This window comes from Drosophila miranda, chromosome 4 (assembly GCF_003369915.1).
Source record: "Drosophila miranda strain MSH22 chromosome 4, D.miranda_PacBio2.1, whole genome shotgun sequence".
Classification (NCBI taxonomy): Eukaryota; Metazoa; Arthropoda; class Insecta; order Diptera; family Drosophilidae; genus Drosophila; species Drosophila miranda.
This window is the reverse complement of record NC_046677.1, coordinates 4,024,316-4,040,536: the sequence shown is the minus strand read 5'-3', so window position 1 is coordinate 4,040,536 and position 16,221 is coordinate 4,024,316. Positions and strand designations below refer to the sequence as shown.

At 41.5% G+C, this 16,221-nt stretch overlaps 4 protein-coding genes across 7 annotated transcripts; 1 reads left to right on the top strand and 3 right to left on the bottom strand.

The window, feature by feature from the left end:
• On the bottom strand, positions 1 to 7,966 carry LOC108163765 (phosphatidylinositol 3-kinase regulatory subunit gamma). Of its 3 annotated transcripts, XR_004472792.1 has the most exons (4): positions 7,497 to 7,966; positions 6,127 to 7,039; positions 197 to 3,473; positions 1 to 105 (listed from the first exon to the last, which is right to left on the bottom strand). XR_004472792.1 is itself a non-coding variant. In XM_017299240.2 (3 exons), coding segments are annotated over exons 1-3 (1,560 nt in total). In that variant the 5' UTR covers positions 7,498 to 7,966; the 3' UTR covers positions 1 to 2,827. The 3 variants fall into 3 exon arrangements, 2 of the variants coding, with proteins under 2 accessions (XP_017154729.1, XP_033248752.1); XM_017299240.2 differs by having other exon boundaries at positions 1 to 3,473; XM_033392861.1 differs by lacking the exons at positions 6,127 to 7,039; positions 7,497 to 7,966 and adding an exon at positions 3,896 to 3,915 and having other exon boundaries at positions 1 to 3,473.
• An 808-nt stretch (positions 7,967 to 8,774) lies between these two features.
• Positions 8,775 to 11,033, bottom strand: LOC108163686 (stress-induced-phosphoprotein 1). 2 transcript variants are annotated; one of them, XM_017299116.2, is made up of 4 exons: positions 10,891 to 11,033; positions 10,548 to 10,833; positions 9,355 to 10,459; positions 8,775 to 9,287 (listed from the first exon to the last, which is right to left on the bottom strand). In XM_017299116.2, exons 1-4 carry the CDS (start codon positions 10,897 to 10,899, stop codon positions 9,215 to 9,217), a joined length of 1,473 nt encoding a protein of 490 aa, XP_017154605.1. In that variant the 5' UTR covers positions 10,900 to 11,033; the 3' UTR covers positions 8,775 to 9,214. The 2 variants fall into 2 exon arrangements, with proteins under 2 accessions (XP_017154605.1, XP_017154606.1); XM_017299117.2 differs by having other exon boundaries at positions 10,548 to 10,830.
• Positions 11,034 to 13,211: 2,178 nt separating this feature from the next.
• LOC108163798 (splicing factor U2af 38 kDa subunit) lies at positions 13,212 to 14,586 on the top strand. Its single transcript, XM_017299288.2, has 2 exons — positions 13,212 to 13,446; positions 13,513 to 14,586. The coding sequence occupies exons 1-2, from the start codon at positions 13,403 to 13,405 to the stop codon at positions 14,339 to 14,341; spliced, it is 873 nt and encodes a 290-aa protein (XP_017154777.1). The 5' UTR covers positions 13,212 to 13,402; the 3' UTR covers positions 14,342 to 14,586.
• Positions 14,525 to 15,237, bottom strand: LOC108163799 (protein PET117 homolog, mitochondrial). The gene is made up of 2 exons (XM_017299289.2): positions 15,024 to 15,237; positions 14,525 to 14,962 (listed from the first exon to the last, which is right to left on the bottom strand). The coding sequence occupies exons 1-2, from the start codon at positions 15,113 to 15,115 to the stop codon at positions 14,695 to 14,697; spliced, it is 360 nt and encodes a 119-aa protein (XP_017154778.1). The 5' UTR covers positions 15,116 to 15,237; the 3' UTR covers positions 14,525 to 14,694.
• Positions 15,238 to 16,221: the final 984 nt, after the last annotated feature.

Sequence of the window (16,221 nt, the reverse complement as noted above, 5' to 3'; positions counted from 1 at the left end):
TGGTCATTCCATACAGTTCCACTGGACAGCGCGTGATTTTTTGGACATTTCGGCAAGCTCAGCAGAATGCATCGATGGATGACGGACGACGGACGACGACGATGACTGCCGAGATGGGAGGAGGGTTGGTTCATTGAAAGACGACACCCAATGCCGAGAATACAGCAAAAAGCAGTACTCGTACCACACCAGATACCTTCCAGAGTGTTGAACGAAGACCAAAAACGAAGTGGAGTGGAGCTCCTATTCCGTATTCGAACTATGTTATTTGAAAGCGTATTTTCAGAATTTCTTGATGTTTATATAGTAGAATGATTCGACGATTCACTGAGACGATTTTGTCTTGTTTTTCATTCATTTTATTATTGTTTCGTTCCTTTTTGCTTTTGTGTTATTTACGAACATTCGGGTTTAGACACAAATACAAATACATACATAGTTGTTTTCCATTTTTTGTTGATTCTTTTAAAAAACTACTACAAAAAATTGTTGTTTGTTGTTGTTGTGATTGTTGCTTTTGCTGTTAGCGCTTAAAGATCTACAACATATAGCCTTATGATCTATAACATATAGCATTCTAAATGGCATACATATTTAATGGGCATGTATGCGGGTTATACTCGTACAGATACACATATACATATACATATACATATATATCAATATACTATATATATATTCATATAAAAAAATACAACAAATTTGCAATTCGTTTCACATTTAGTTTTTATCATTCCTTTTTATTTTCTTCGTTTCGTTTTGTTTCGTTCTCTGTATTCTGTTCTCTGTTTTCTGTTCTCTTTTTAACTTTTGTTTGTATTCCTCTTCTGCTCTGAATGAAAATCGCAGAGACAGAATTGGAGAGTCACAAACAACCGAAAAATTCACAAATATTTCCATCTAACATTGAGGGGGGCGGGGGAAGGGTATGGTATGGTATGGTATGGCAAAAAAAACGTCATCATCATTTATCAGCATGATTGATTCCGCATCAATCATGATTAGAACACATTTAATCTGGTTCTTCTACGTATTGGTATTTGTTTCTTTTTTTGTGTGTTTGTTGAAACGTAATTTTTGTATGCTTTGTTAAAAAACTAATTTTAAAACTTATAAATACTACAACGTACGAGATCCGATCCGCCGAAATCTCATAGAATTTAAGCAAAATTTAATGAAACACAAATTACAAATTAAATAAATTAAACGTAAATTAAGAGTTACATATAGGCATAAGGTATATAGAGAATAACTTTTTTAATATATACTATATATACTATAAAGAGAAATATTTGAAAGACGCTCGTGTGTTTTGTGTGGGTGTGTGTGTGATCGATTCGATTACGATTTCGATTAGCCAAGGGGAGAATGTATGATCGATTCGATTTGATTCGATTTCGAATGCGAAGCGAAAGGAGAAATAGAATGCAATGCATAACAGGAAGCACGAAAGAGGTGATCCAATTCGAGTTCGAACGAACATTAAGGGTGGCACAAGAGAACATAAGTTTTGGGGGCCAGGCCGAAGTCTGTATACCCTTTCCCAGCCATCACAAACGGGGGAACAACAACGGGGGCTATATAACTTGCCATTATATAGAAATTGCACTCAAATTGTGTGTGTGTGTCTGTGTGTATGTGTATCTTTTGGACATAACAGAAATTGCACTCAAATATAAATCTATCTTTTAAAAACTGTGTACTTAAAAGTACTCAAGCAACGGTTTTTTTTTTTCCGATTGCACTGTTTTTTTTTTGTTTTTGTTGTTGTTCCTCTGGGTGCCTTTTTTACATTTGTATTCTTTTCTTTGTTTCTGAATCTTTTTCTGTGTGGGGTTTGTGTATGTGTGTTCTTATTTAAAAAAAAAAAAAATATATATTTATATATATATATATTCATAATGTTTAAAGGAAATTACTATTTTAGCAACAATCGAGTGATCACATCATTTAAACATACGTAAACTTTACTTAAAACTACATCAAAATCAATCATAATATAACAACAAATATTAGAGGGCCCATGGCCCAGCGGGCACAGGCTGTGAGGAGGTGGCGGGGGAGGGACTGTTGGTCAAGGTCTATAAGGTTATCAAAACCGTAACCTGATTTCAAAAATTTCTCTCTCTCTGTGTTCTTTGTTTCCGCAGCAAGTACTATATTTACATTAACACGCGACAAAATGGTTTGAAGAAATATCGTAGAATTTCTTCGGATATCTCCTAGAGGGGGTCACCTCCCCAACATGCATATATACCTACTATATAAATATATATAACCCTCCCACTCGATGATGACGGCAACGCGCAGCGTGATAACAATGTAATTAAGGAGCAGGAAAGGGTGTGGTTTGTAGCAGGGACATGTAGTGGGGGCAGGTGAGGGGTTACAACAGATGCTTGACGTATCAATTATCACGCAAAATGCAGTATTACAAAAAATGGATATACACATACGTATATGTATATATAAAGTTTAAACAACATCAATATGATCACCAAAACATTGTTATTATTCTGGAGCATGGGTTTTCCTTCCTTTGTTTTTTTGGGGGATGGTCCCCGAAGCAGTTGTACTGCAACGCCATCCCATCCATCACACGACAACAAAATATTTATATACGAAATATATATATATATATATATATATATATATATATATATATCGTATATACACATGGAGATAGAGAGATATATAGCTTTATAGTGGAGCGCGAGAGGTTAGAGAGAGATATAGAGATAGATATAGATACAATAGATACGATAGCTAGCCTGTGAGGTTAAGGGCTTTGTGTGTTTGTGTGTGTGTGTGTGTGTGGGGGGCGTGTCTACTGCGATGTGCTAAAATTTGATGGCGAAATTGAGGCCGGTGGCGTCTCCGTTTCCCCACCATCCACCTGATCCTGATCAGAACGTGCCCTGGGCGTCGGTATGGGCGCACTGCTGGTACTGGTGCTGCTGCTTCCCAGCGATGTCTGTGCCGAAGACCCCGCCGCCACCGCCGCTGCCTCTTGCTCTCGTTCCATCTCCAACTCTTCGAGTATCTGGGCCCTGTTCTGCTCCCAGTAGTACACAGGCAGTCGCAGCGTCGTGGTCAGCGTGTCGTTGTGCTCCTCCAGCGAATTTGTGGCATAGTGCTCCACGAGCTTCTTCAGCGTGGGATAGATGTTGTAGGGTGCCGCAAAACCAAAGCCACTCTCCGTCTCATAGATGATGCAATGCTGAACATTGCCCTTGCACACAATCGACAGCGCATAGTGGCCGGCATTGCGGGCACGGATGAGGAAGGTTCCAGAGGGTGAGCCGCGGAGCAGCTCCTCGGCATCACGACGCGTTGCATCCTTCAGGAACCAGTAGGTCTCGTCCCTGTGTGGCAAATTCAAGACACTCTCGTACTGTTGCCGCCAGTTCGCGAAACCCATCTCGAGTATGGCATTTAGATCGTCATCCGTGAGATTGAATCCTTTCAGGCGCCTAAGAAAGCAAGAGAGAGATGGGAGAAGGGAGGAGTTAGATAGATTGTTTGAATATAGTTTTAGAGATAGTGATCTAATATTATAGATTCGAAGATTACAAAGAAAAATCCCCAATAAAATGTCTATAAACCACTTGTCAATTATTAAGATTATTATCCTCAAGAAAACCTATACCATTTCTATAATTTTTTATATGTTTTATGGATATATTTTCTTCTAAATGATATAATCTACGATTTTGTATATCAATGCTCCATAAACAGAGCTCTCTTCCATTAAAATAAAAATTCTTTTTGTTGTAGATCGAAGATACTTAATATCAGGATTAACAGAATCTTTCTTCCATGAACACGATCTTCCAAACGATTTCTGGAGGCTCACTCGGTCGTAAGTTTTTTGATATCTATTTATATACATTACTTCATTTTTGGTTACACTTCAAGAATATTTGATCGAAATATCACTTCTTCGAAGGGTGTGCTAATTCAACAAACACTAATTGAGAAATAATTCTGCATTTTGCCTACTGTCGCTCTTTATAGGAAGCTGGCGGCAGAAATTTCAAATGGATTCGAAACTGCGTCGATAAATGTTGGGATGAATAACGCTGCCGCCGTTAAGTCTACGCTCGTCTAGACCTCTGGGTTTCGGCTGGGGCTTTGTTCTTTGCGTTACGGTGGTGTGCGGCTCCTATCGGCACTAAGTGATTCACGCAAGAGATAAGCGATAGGTGGACTAGGTTCCATCATATCAAAAATATCTTCTGGAGCGACTAAATCAAGAATCGGAAACGAACCCCAAAAAACGATAGAGATTAATGTTGGGTGACTATTGAATCTACTATCTAATGATACAGCCCAGTCGAATTCCCAGTCCCAGTCCCAGCCAAGTGGTCTGCCTCCCCCCTTAACCGAAGTTTTTTTCTTATCGCCATTGACGGTCCCTAATCTTTGTTTCTTATCGTTTTCTTTTGCAAAAAAAAGCACATTATACATTTAGTTCAATACATTTATGTATATGAATATGTCTTCCCTATGTAAGTAGTACATAAGAGACAGCACTTGGCAAACTTTTAAAGCCTGATAAGGAAAGCTATCTTTAGCAAAAAGTCACTCGGCTCTATTACCTTATCTAACAGTCAGAGACTGCCTCTTTTTTTGGGCTAGTCATTCGTTCATTTGTCCGGGCCACAGTCTAAGTAATGCCCATAGAAACGATGACGTACTACACTGTAAAGTTAACGACTGTTGCTATGTACTATTAAATTCAAGAATTAGTTGAATCCAAGAGAAGCGGAGAAGTGTTTCTAATCGTAAACTAATAAAGATAGCAAATTGGTTTCAAATAAATAGGCGAGGAAGGTTTTCGTACAAATATCTATGGAAATGGAGATATTTCGATTAAAATTGAGTTGGAAAAAGGGTTGTTTGAAGATTAACTACGGATATGTATTAGAATCTGTAGATGTACTATGGATCTACCATTGTAATATCATAAAGGGATGTGTGCATGGAAAGAAACTGTAAGACCGAGTGAAAGGAGTGGAAAAAGCGGAGTATTTTCATGAAAAACAGACTCTGTTTATGGGGTATTGATGTATCTATCATAGAAATATACCCTTACCGATACACGAAATTATAAAAACCTCAATAAAATGCTCTGGAAATTTTCCATAAATTCTTCCTTATATATAAAACCTCGACCTTGACTACAATCCTGTAAATATGTGCAAGTTATTGCAATAAAAGGGCTCTCCTTAAAAAAAAAAAAAAAAAGAAAAAAACAATTGCCATTTATGATAAATACGACCTTGATGTGACAAAGAGGGAAAAAAAAGAAAGAAGAGACTATACTTGTACATATGTATGTATATGTATTATATATTATCATTTTATATGGTCAAGCGATAAAGGGTTCCCGCAAAGAAATGGGAATCCAAGAGACTTTCTAATCAAATGAATGATAAGAGAGGGGACTAGACTCCTCCCCAAGGTAAATTGGGATTTTCCGCCCCAAAGCGAGGGGTCGCTATGCGATAGGAGACACCGATATACTCGCTTAGCGGACACGACTAAAGATATTTACAATATATACATATAAAGAGGGGTTTCCAGTTAAAGGCTTTCCAGGCACGTAGACCCCATGCATGGCTATGCGCTGGCGCTGTTGCTTTTGCTGCTGGCGTGGCCTAAAACCAAAGCCAAACCAAACAATGTTATGCCATTATCATCGGTATCGGTCAGACTTTTGGAACTGGCTGACTGGCTAGCTGCCGGCAGCTGGCTGTTCGAAATGAGCGAACGTCTGTCTGTCGACTGCTGCCGCGTGTAAAATGAGCCAGAACCGAGCGTCCGACCGTTGAATTTTGTGCATTAACATTCCCTCAGTGGCTGGCGAAAACTGCAAACTGCAGTGCATGTTACCGCCGAGTGCACAGGCCAGGCCAGGCTAGGCCAGAGACAGCAACACACAGACAGACAGAGACTCAGAGGCACACACAATCGAATAGAAGAGGTCTTCTATGACTGTGTCTGTCAGTCTGTCGCCTGGTTGGTGTCTCCCCTGCGCCACGCTAATCAGCAAACCACTTGGAAAGAGCTTACACATTAAATGACGTCAGCGTGTTCGGGTTGAAGCATTTTAGCACTTACTCAATATATTTGTCCTTGCGCAACTGCAGCATCTGCAGCTCGGGCTTGGTGGCATTGATCTGACGCTCGAGCAGCAGCTCCTCCTTCTTCTTGCACTCCATGTAGTGGTTCAGCTGTTGCATCTTCTCCTGCATGACTTCGAGTAGAGCGAGGAGATGGGCCTGGTTCTCCTGGAGGCTCTGTCGGGTATTGGCATTGTTGCTGCAGGCCGAAGCGGAGGTCCCAGCCGTACCAGCGGCCGTCCCGAGTGTTGATGCTCCTCCGCTTTCAGGGGCACTGCTCTCTGCGGCGGCGGGTGTCTTCATCACCGATTCGTTGAGTTTGATTTGATCGCGAAATATCTTCTCGGCATTCCCAAACACGCCCTGATGGAGCTTCTTTTCCTGCAGCTCCTCACGAATGGCATTGAAGGAGTTTTTCTTCTGATCAAGGTTCTGTTCCAGCTGCTGCAGCATCTGCGATGTGCGTATAAACTCGTTGCTCAGCAGTCCAAGATCCCCATGTGGATGGGCGTCATCCTCCTCGTAGTTTCGCACAATCGGATGGCTCAGCATTATGTCCAGCGTCTTGTTGTACATATTCAGGGAGTTGGCCTTGTAAAAGTTGACCATGTCCACCACCGAATTGAATAGTTTCTTCTCAATGAACCCGTACATGCCATTGATGTGGCAGATCTTTATCAGCTTCTCGTTTCCGTCCTTCATCAGTGTCAGTGTGTATTCCCCCTTCTTGGAGAGCGCATCGCGCACCAGGAAGCTGCCATCGGGCATTCCGTGCAGTATATTCTTTGCCTCCTCGCGTGTGATTTGCCCCCAATACCAGGGCGCCATGCGAAGTTCGTCCTCGTAGGGATCGACCAGCGATCCGGGAGCCTGTGGCCGCATCGTCGAGTAATGCAGCGGCGAGGGTTGCACTGCAGCGAAAAAGATAAAAGCATATAATTGTAAGGTTGTAAGGAAAAATTGACAAAAGATTGAAAAGTTGACATTCAATTCGATAGAATGCACTCTGAGCAGCAATAATCTAAAGATCTTCAACACAAAATACAATCTACAGAAATCTACAGATCTCAAAACACGAACTCTTCAAATCATATTACGGGGTTTCAACCCAAAAGACTACACTCTTCACAATCCACAAAAGATATCTCCAACCAAACTCTCTCTCTCTCTCTCTAAGCAAATGAGATCTCAGCCCCAAAAATCTCTCACAGATAGTACGATATGCAATAGTACGCTACACATGTAAGCGACTATAGTGGCGTCCCGGCTCTCGCTTGTTGCCAAGCGCTCTCGCTCTGGCCATGCCGTCCGTGCCATCTTGAGCAACCCTGAAGCGAGGGGGGGGGCGACGATGATTTAGGTACTCACTTGTGTTGGCTGTTTTATTTGTCTCTGGGTGGGGGAGGGGGAAAGAAGCAGGAGGAGGTTAACTGGCGGCGGCTTAGTTTCGATTATTGAATTTAGATTCGCGTATTTTCTTGTGGTGTGTTAATTTCACGCTTTTAGCTCGCCACACTACCACTACCGGAGCAGCACACACATCTTTCTATTCTCGATTTCGCGATTCGGACTGAGGGGAGACACACACGCGCACACATACACCACCAATCACTAATACTACGGCAATACGACACAGGTTAAAAAATGGTTGGCTTTAATGTACAGGATTCGTATGTTTTTGAGTGATATTTGTCGATTATTGTGTCCAATTTCGCTACTTCAGTGCCTTGGGTATGGCCAGGTTTGTGGGGTTAACTTAAAACATTTTTATACGGCACTTTTGGACGACAAAAAAAAGTATAATCACAATCGCACGCGGACTTATCGATCAGTGTTGCCAGATTTTGACAGTCCGCAAAAGCAAGATTGAAAAAAAGAAGCTAGAATAAGCAAAAAATTTAAAAAAAAGCTTAAAAATAAGCTAATTATAAAAACAAATAAAAATAATGGTTAATGGAATTTTATTGATATTTTGTTTTTAATTTTTAAATAAAGTAATGACATTATTTTATCCACTTCATTATGCTATGGCAGAGTGCTTAGCAATGTGCAAAAAAAGTGCAGCCTTCTGCTCCTCTGCTTTATTTTGTTAGTTTTGTCATGATTGGACGGAATATGTTTTTTAGCGAAAGCTTGCTGCCGTAATTCGCACAACTTGGCCCTAATTGTTGCCGTACAAAAGCAGCAGTTGCATAGCCAACTGGAAATTTTGCTTATAAGACACTTTCGTCATTTTTTTGTCTGATATAAAAAATGAATAAATGAAATTTGAAATATCCTAGATTTCAAGCTGTAAGCATATCAATTATTTTTCAAGCTATTTGATCTAGCTTAAAATAAGCTAAAATGGCAACAGTGTTATAGATTCCCACATAAATATACCGAAATACACCGTCTCATTATCAAATATACCGTAAATATACCGATGCACAAACGAACCCACTTAAGCCCCCAATATTGAAACAGTTCAACGACTTGAGGGAATTTTCTGTAGCAAATTTGTAAAAAATATAGATAAAGGTATATAAATGGGCACACCATTTTTTTCGGAAGAAATTGTGCGGTGCTGGTTAACGTGTGCTGTTGTAGACAGAACAGAGGACTGTACAACACTTGGGCGGGATATTCAAATAGAATCTCGTGCCATACCGTTCTTTGACTCATTTATTTTACATTCAAAAACTTATTTTAGAGCTAAGCTACAGCATATATTGTAGTAAGAAAATAAGGATTTTGCGGATGGAGCCCTACTCCAGCCATCTGCCTAAATTAATTAGGCAGACACTCCACTTCCTTAGTGGTGTGTGTAGGTGTTTTGTAATTAATTTCTTTAACTTTTAACTTTTGTAGTTATAGTCGATCTGCGTTTTAGGCGTTGCGATTTCTAGGGTAATGTTTAGCGTTAATTTTTGTTTGTATTTTGTGTTTGCCCTCCTCTTTATAAATTGGTAAACGATAGTTTAGTTGAGGCTTGCGCCATAATGGTGCAATAAGGTTCGTATAATGCGTATTATTGGTTTTGTTTTCTTTCTTCTCCTGAATGTTTATCAATATGTTTTGTTTGTTTGTATATATATATGGAGTGCCTAATGTATCTGAATGATGCCAGATTCCAGCAGCTTCATTATCTTATCGGCAATTGCAGGATTCTGCAAGTGTCTGTAAAACAAATATCAATTAGGAAAATCTATTCGTATAACAATTATGTGATAAATCGAAAACTTACTCTTTCACAGCATTTGGATCGTTCTGCATCTGTTCGAGGATCATGCGCATGGCCGGGTCTTTGAGGATCTGCTGAATTTCGGGATCCGACATGGCATTCTTGAGCACCTCTTGGGGATTGCGTTGAAAGTTCATCGAGCTCTGACGGTAGCCCTCGATGGCCTCGGCATTGTTAGGGTCGAGTTCCAGCGCCTTCTGGTAGGCAGCCGAAGCCTTAGAGGTCTGCTGCATGCCTTGTAGAATTTTTCCCTTGCGTATGTACCCCTTAATAAACTTCTCGTCCAGCTTGATGCAAGTCTCGCAATCCTTGAGACCCAGATCAAAGGCAGCCAGCTTCGTGTAGCAGGCAGCACGATTACTATACAGTTTGGGATCGTCGGGATTGCGCTTGATGGCCTCCGAGTAGTGCTTGACAGCATTGCTGTAGTCACCCTTCTTGAAGAAGTGATTGCCCTGCTCCTTCTCCTCCTCGGCCTTCTCAGGATTGATGTAGGCCTGACGCTCCTGCTCCTTGATTTTGGCTTCCATCTCGCTGAGCGACGTCTTGATCTCCGGCGTCCGATGCTCGGACATGGCCTTCTCAAAATAGATCTTGGCCTGCTTGTAGTTCTCAAGCTTGCGATAGGTGTTGCCGATGCGGGCAAACGATTTGGCAATCAATTTGAAATCGGAGCGGTTTTCACGGCCCACCTCGATGCCTTTCTCGCACTGCTTAATGCACTCCTCGTACTCCTTGCGCTCAAAGTACACCGCAGCAATGTTGTTGTAGAACGTGATGTCTGTGGGATCATGTTCGATGGCAGCATTGTAGTGCTTGAGAGCATCATCAAATTCCTTCTTCTTGTACGCCGCATTGCCCAGATCCTTCTCCTGCTTGGCAAAGTACTTCTTTTTCTCATCCTCGCTCATATCCTCCACCCTAGGATCGGCTGGCTTTGCCGGCTCGGCAGTTCTACGTGGTGGCGAGGGGGCCCGGCGTGCTCGCGGCATCTGTGGATCAATGTCCATCGGAATGTCGCCCTGCGACTGCATATAGCTAAGCACTGAGGCGGTGATCTCTTGACGGCCCTGCAGCAGAATTGCATTTGTGGGATCGTACTTGAGGCCTGTGCGAGTGGAAGGAGGACGGGGGCGGTCGAGGGGAAGTCAAAGTGAGGTTAAGTTGAGGCCAGACGAGATGATTCAACCACTTACCCTCGTTGAACGCCTCGAAGGCCTTCATGAAGTCATGCAGGCCAGCTGCGGCGGCACCCTTGCGCGAGTATCCCTTCGGCCAGGTGGGATTCAGGGCGATGGTTTGTTCGGCGTCCTTCAAAGCCTCAGCAAATTTCCCTGCCTTGGCATAGGCGGCCGACCGGTTGCTGAACAGAACATGGTTTTGGCTGTCCAGGGCAATGGCTTCTGTGTAGGCTGCAACAGCCTCGTCAAATTTTTCGGCATTCAGGGCAGTGTTGCCCTTTTCCTTGAGTTCATTCACCTGCTAATGGCCCAAGGGCTGTAAAAAGGATGTTCTCCTTTGTCCTGTTACTCCACCTACCTGGTCCATTCTTTTCACCGCTGATGTAATGTTATTAATGCGCTTCTTTTTTTTCAAACTTGTTGGAACACGCTGTTTCGCCGAAATTTCAGGAAAACTCGCAAAAAATGCCGACTTTTCTAGAAGTTATACATCGATGTTAGTATCGATGTCATCGATATTTTCAGATCTTTTATGCGATGTTTAGATGCGTCTGACCGATAGCCGATTATTTGGGAGCCAAATTTGATTTTAATAAAGGTTTATATAAACAGTTTTTATATAGAAAGCACACGCTAAACGCCCTGGTTAGGTGTCAAATTTATGTTAATGCATCAATAATTCATCTATTTTTTCCTTTTGCATATAAGATTTTTGTACTGTTCATTCAATCGAGGAACATTTTCTCGTTTTAAAACGAGCGGGAGCACCAATTTATGTGATTAAAGGTGGAAACCTGGATCCTGGCTGAATAATGAACAAATTTCATTTTTGATCCGTATTTGAATTTAGGAAGACTAGAAATTCATTCAGATACAAACGTTCAGGCGGGAGGAATATTCTTTGGGGGCTGCAGCTTTGTATGCAAAATGCAAGATGCAGAGGGTTTTCCTTTTGTCCGCCGCGTGTCTGCGTTTTTGGCAACGACAAAACACCATCCAAAATCCATTTGTTTCATTCGAATTCAATTCCGCCCTTTTGTCGAATATACCTTGAAAGCAAAATCAGTGTGACCGTCTGACCCTTGCCCTCAGAAATACCTCAGAAGTTTCAGGGAAATTCACAAAGATGCAGTGTGGCCGTATGTCTTATCGATCAAATTTATTAATAAAATAAAACAGTCCCATTTTTACACATTGTACTGGGAGTAAATAAAAGTAGTAGATCTTGTAGATAAATTATACATCAACGGCCTACAATTATGTGGGCAGAACTAAGGGTTTTAGTTTGCTAGAATTTTTCGACGGAATATCAAAAAGGAGAAATATGTAAAATAGAACTTGAATTCGTCAGTATATTTACGGTATATTTTTGAAATGAGACCGTATATTTTGGTATTTATTTGAATCGGGTAGAATCTGTAATAACAACAATGAGTCCCATTTCCTGCACACATACCCTGGGGGAAATGGATGATATAGAGTTGTGAATATGTTTGTCATCCCAGGCAAAAACAATTTATTTTCAATATATTTTAATATTATTCAATATTATTTTATATTATTTTCAATATTTCAACGATATTTTAAAGCTTATTGTCTTCTTGTAGGGACCAAGAATAGGTATCAGGATCGAGATATATATACAAAACACTCATCATATACATGAATATGTCTAAAAAATGTCAATTTGAGAAGTTTTTATTAGTTACGTTTTATCTTCATATCAATATATATACTTTCATATACAATTAACAAAATAGGGTATACAAAGGTCTATACTAAGGCTTACACGCAACATAGCGATCGTTTTTTGTTGAACATTTTCGTTTAAACCTTTTTTTACAATAAATACAATAAAAGCAAGGATTAACAACTATCCAATCTTGTAGAAAATTTATTCATCAATGGGATAAAACTATGTGGGCATTTCTGAGAGATTTAGTTAGTCAGCATTATTCAATGGAATATCAAAATTGAGCAATTTCTTTTTTCGTTTGTTTTGATTGACCAATTTCGCTGCTTGTTTTTTGTTTGACTTACATATTTCGCTAAAACCTCTTTTTACGCAAAATGCAATAAAAGCAAGTATTTATAATAGGCCAGTTAAATGAAAAATAGTTTAATTAATCTTTTATAATTATGTGGGCATGGCTAATTGTTCTATCTAGCCAGTAATATTCAGCGGAATATCAAAATCGAAGAATATGGTTTACAAGTCTTGACGAAGAACGTTTAACCTATTATAAGCCAAGGGGGTATTTCAATGTTCCACTGAAAATAATGAAAATTTAATCATTTTAGCGCACTTCAGCTGAAAAATATCGTGGTTTTTTTTACGTTCAGAGGAGAGATGGCATGAATCCTCAAGAAGAATTTACAATCAGCAATATTTTTCGCCATTTACCTCAAGTTGTTGAACTATTTAAATAAAGGGGGCTTTAGTGGGCTAAGTTCGGTTTTTCATCATACGAGACGCTATATTGTAATTGAGGAACCAAAATTGAGGAAAAACAATCAAAGTCAAGTGTTTAAAATAAGCCAGTCAAGTAGAAAATGATCTTGATCTAGTAATATTCCACGGAAGATCAAAATCGAGGAATATGTAAAATAGAACTTGAATTCGTCTGTATATTTATGGTATATTTCGAAAATCAGACGGTATATTTCTGACGGTAAGACCGTATAACTGATAAATTCGGTCACACTGCGGACGCTGTTTTTTTACGTGCGGCAGGCGAAAATTTGGAAAAACTGGCGAAAAAAAGTACACAAAAGGAGGAAAGAACTTAAATTGTCTCGCGTCAAACAACCATAGCTCGAATTGAAGCACACCAGTTTTCCAGAAGCAGTTTCGTTTCAGCTCCACTGTAATGGCGGAGTATTTGGCATCCATTTTTGGCACGGAAAAGGACAAGTAAGTCAGCATGGTTCCGCTTCTGCTGTACCTGGTGTTTTGACTAATTGACGCTTGCAATTGCAGAGTAAATTGCTCGTTCTACTTTAAAATTGGCGCCTGCCGTCATGGAGACCGATGCTCCCGCATACACAACAAGCCGACGTTTTCGCAAACAGTTCTCCTGCAGAATCTGTACGTTAATCCGCAGAACTCGGCCAAATCGGCGGACGGGTCACATTTGGTGGCCAATGTATCAGACGAGGAAATGCAGGAGCATTATGACAACTTCTTCGAAGACGTTTTCGTTGAATGCGAGGACAAGTACGGAGAGATCGAGGAGATGAATGTGTGTGACAATCTGGGCGACCATTTGGTAGGCAATGTCTACATCAAATTCCGGAACGAGGCCGATGCAGAAAAGGCGGCAAACGATTTGAATAATCGCTGGTTCGGTGGCCGTCCTGTCTACTCGGAATTGTCGCCGGTGACCGATTTCCGTGAAGCCTGCTGCAGACAGTACGAAATGGGAGAGTGCACACGTTCCGGATTCTGCAACTTCATGCATTTGAAGCCCATCTCGAGGGAACTGCGAAGGTATCTATATTCTCGGCGCCGGCGTGCCCGCTCCCGTTCCCGCTCGCCACGTTCTCGTCGCTCCCGCAGTCGGGGGTCACGTTCACCCCGCCGACGTCGTGATGGCAACGATGGAGTTGGCGGAGGCCACTACGAGCAGCGCGATAGAGCTGCCAATGAAGGACGAGGCATGGATCGTGGTGGAAACGATCGGGGTGGCAATGATCGAGGGGGCAACGACAGAGGCGGCAATGATCGAGGTCGCAAAGGCGGTGGCGGCGGTGGAGGTGGAGGTGGAGGAGGAGGCGGCGGCGGTGGCGGTGGTGGTGGTCGTTATTAGTCTTCTAGACTTTCTTCAGCATCATGTTGCAAACGGCAATGCAATGGACAACGGGAAAACGGACAAGAGTCGCCAATTCGTGTATTTTATTTCGACGTTCAGTTTCCTTCTAATTGTTTTTTATTTAGAAGAAAGGGGTCTTCACCACCTATGTACAAACCCCCTGCTAAATACTTTACCGAGCGCCCATTAGGATTGTAATTACTATACACACATTCGTAATAATAAAAATTGAGTAAATACTATATACAAAAACCAAACAAATGCACCATCTGGTGTGTCTTCCGTTTCTCTTACTGCACTGCATGTACTTAATCGTATACAAAATTTGTGGACTATATAGAATTTTTAACTCAATCTGTGGGCTGGCTGGGTGGCGCTTCCTGAGCGGTGGGATGAGCTTTAAGATTTGATGCAGGACTCTTGGGCTGTTTCTCCACCTGCGCCGGCTGCGATTCCGCCGGAGACGACTGCGCCTGCGGCTCTGGTGACGCCGAAGAAGCCTCCAGTGCCTTCAATTGCTTTGTCATATCAATTTGTTGCTGGAGCGTATAGGTGTTTTCATGTTTACGCCTCTGCTGCTGCTCCACGTCGCGTATAACACCCTCGTGTAGTTTGAGACTGGAACGGAATGCAATCATTGGTTATGTTATAGGTTCATTCATGAATTTGGTCCACTTACCGGTCTTCGGATTGTTTATAATGCACATAACCTATTATGGCGCTGGAAACGGTCACCGCCACGCCCAGGGTAACCCTTGAGGTCAGCGACATTTTTACAATTATTTTACTTGTTAAGCCCACAGTTGTAATTTTGTTTGTTTGTTAAAAGTTTTGTTTGAACAGTTTATAGAGTAATTACGACATGATTTTGAAAGTAAAATACCAGCCGTTCATATTTTATCGGACTTATCGACCCTCAGAAATATACCGAAATATACAAAAAAACCGAAAAATACTCGAACATATAATTCGTTTCTCACACTGCCATCCCAAAAAAAGACATCCATTTTTTCACGATTTTCGCAAAAAATCATGATGGTTACATCATTAAATTTTCAAAAAATCGGCCTCATTTCCGAACACGAGATTTTGATGGCAGTCAACAGGCAGGATCCCCACGGTCCTGGGAGAGTGGGTCCTGCACCGATCTGATCCTATTTGTGTGAGATATAGCATAGCCATCCGAAGATTTGGATGTGCATATCTTTAAGATACTGGTTTTTCTGCACTCTATATCTCAGCGATATGGCAGCCGATCGGAGTGCGGCATGTCTTTTCGTGATCGGGAGAGTCCTGCCTGTCGACTGCCATCCGAAAAAAGGACATCCATTTTTTCACGATTTTCGCAAAACATCATGATGGTTACATCATTAAATTTGCCAAAAATCGGCCTCATTTCCGAACCCGAGACTTTGATGGCAGTCAACAGGCAGGATCCCCACGGTCCTGGGAGAGTGGGTCCTGCACCGATCTGGCCCTATTTGTGTGAGATATAGCTTTCCGAAGATTTGGATGTGCATATCTTTGAGATACTGGTTTTTCCCATGCACGCTATATCTCAGCGATACGGCAGCCGATCGGGGCGTGGTATGTCTTTTCGTGATCGGGACAGTCCTGCCTGTCGACTGCCATCCGAAAAAAGGACATCCATTTTTTCACGATTTTCGCAAAAAATCATTATCATTATCGTTACATCATTAAATTTGCCAAAAATCGAGATTTTGATGGCAGTCGACAGGCAGGATCCCCACGGTCTTGGTAGAGTAGGTCCTGCACCGATCTGGCCCTATTTGTGTGGGATAAAGCTTTCCGAAGATTTGGATGTGCATATCTTTGAGATACTGGTTTTTCTGCACGCTATATCTCAGCGATACGGC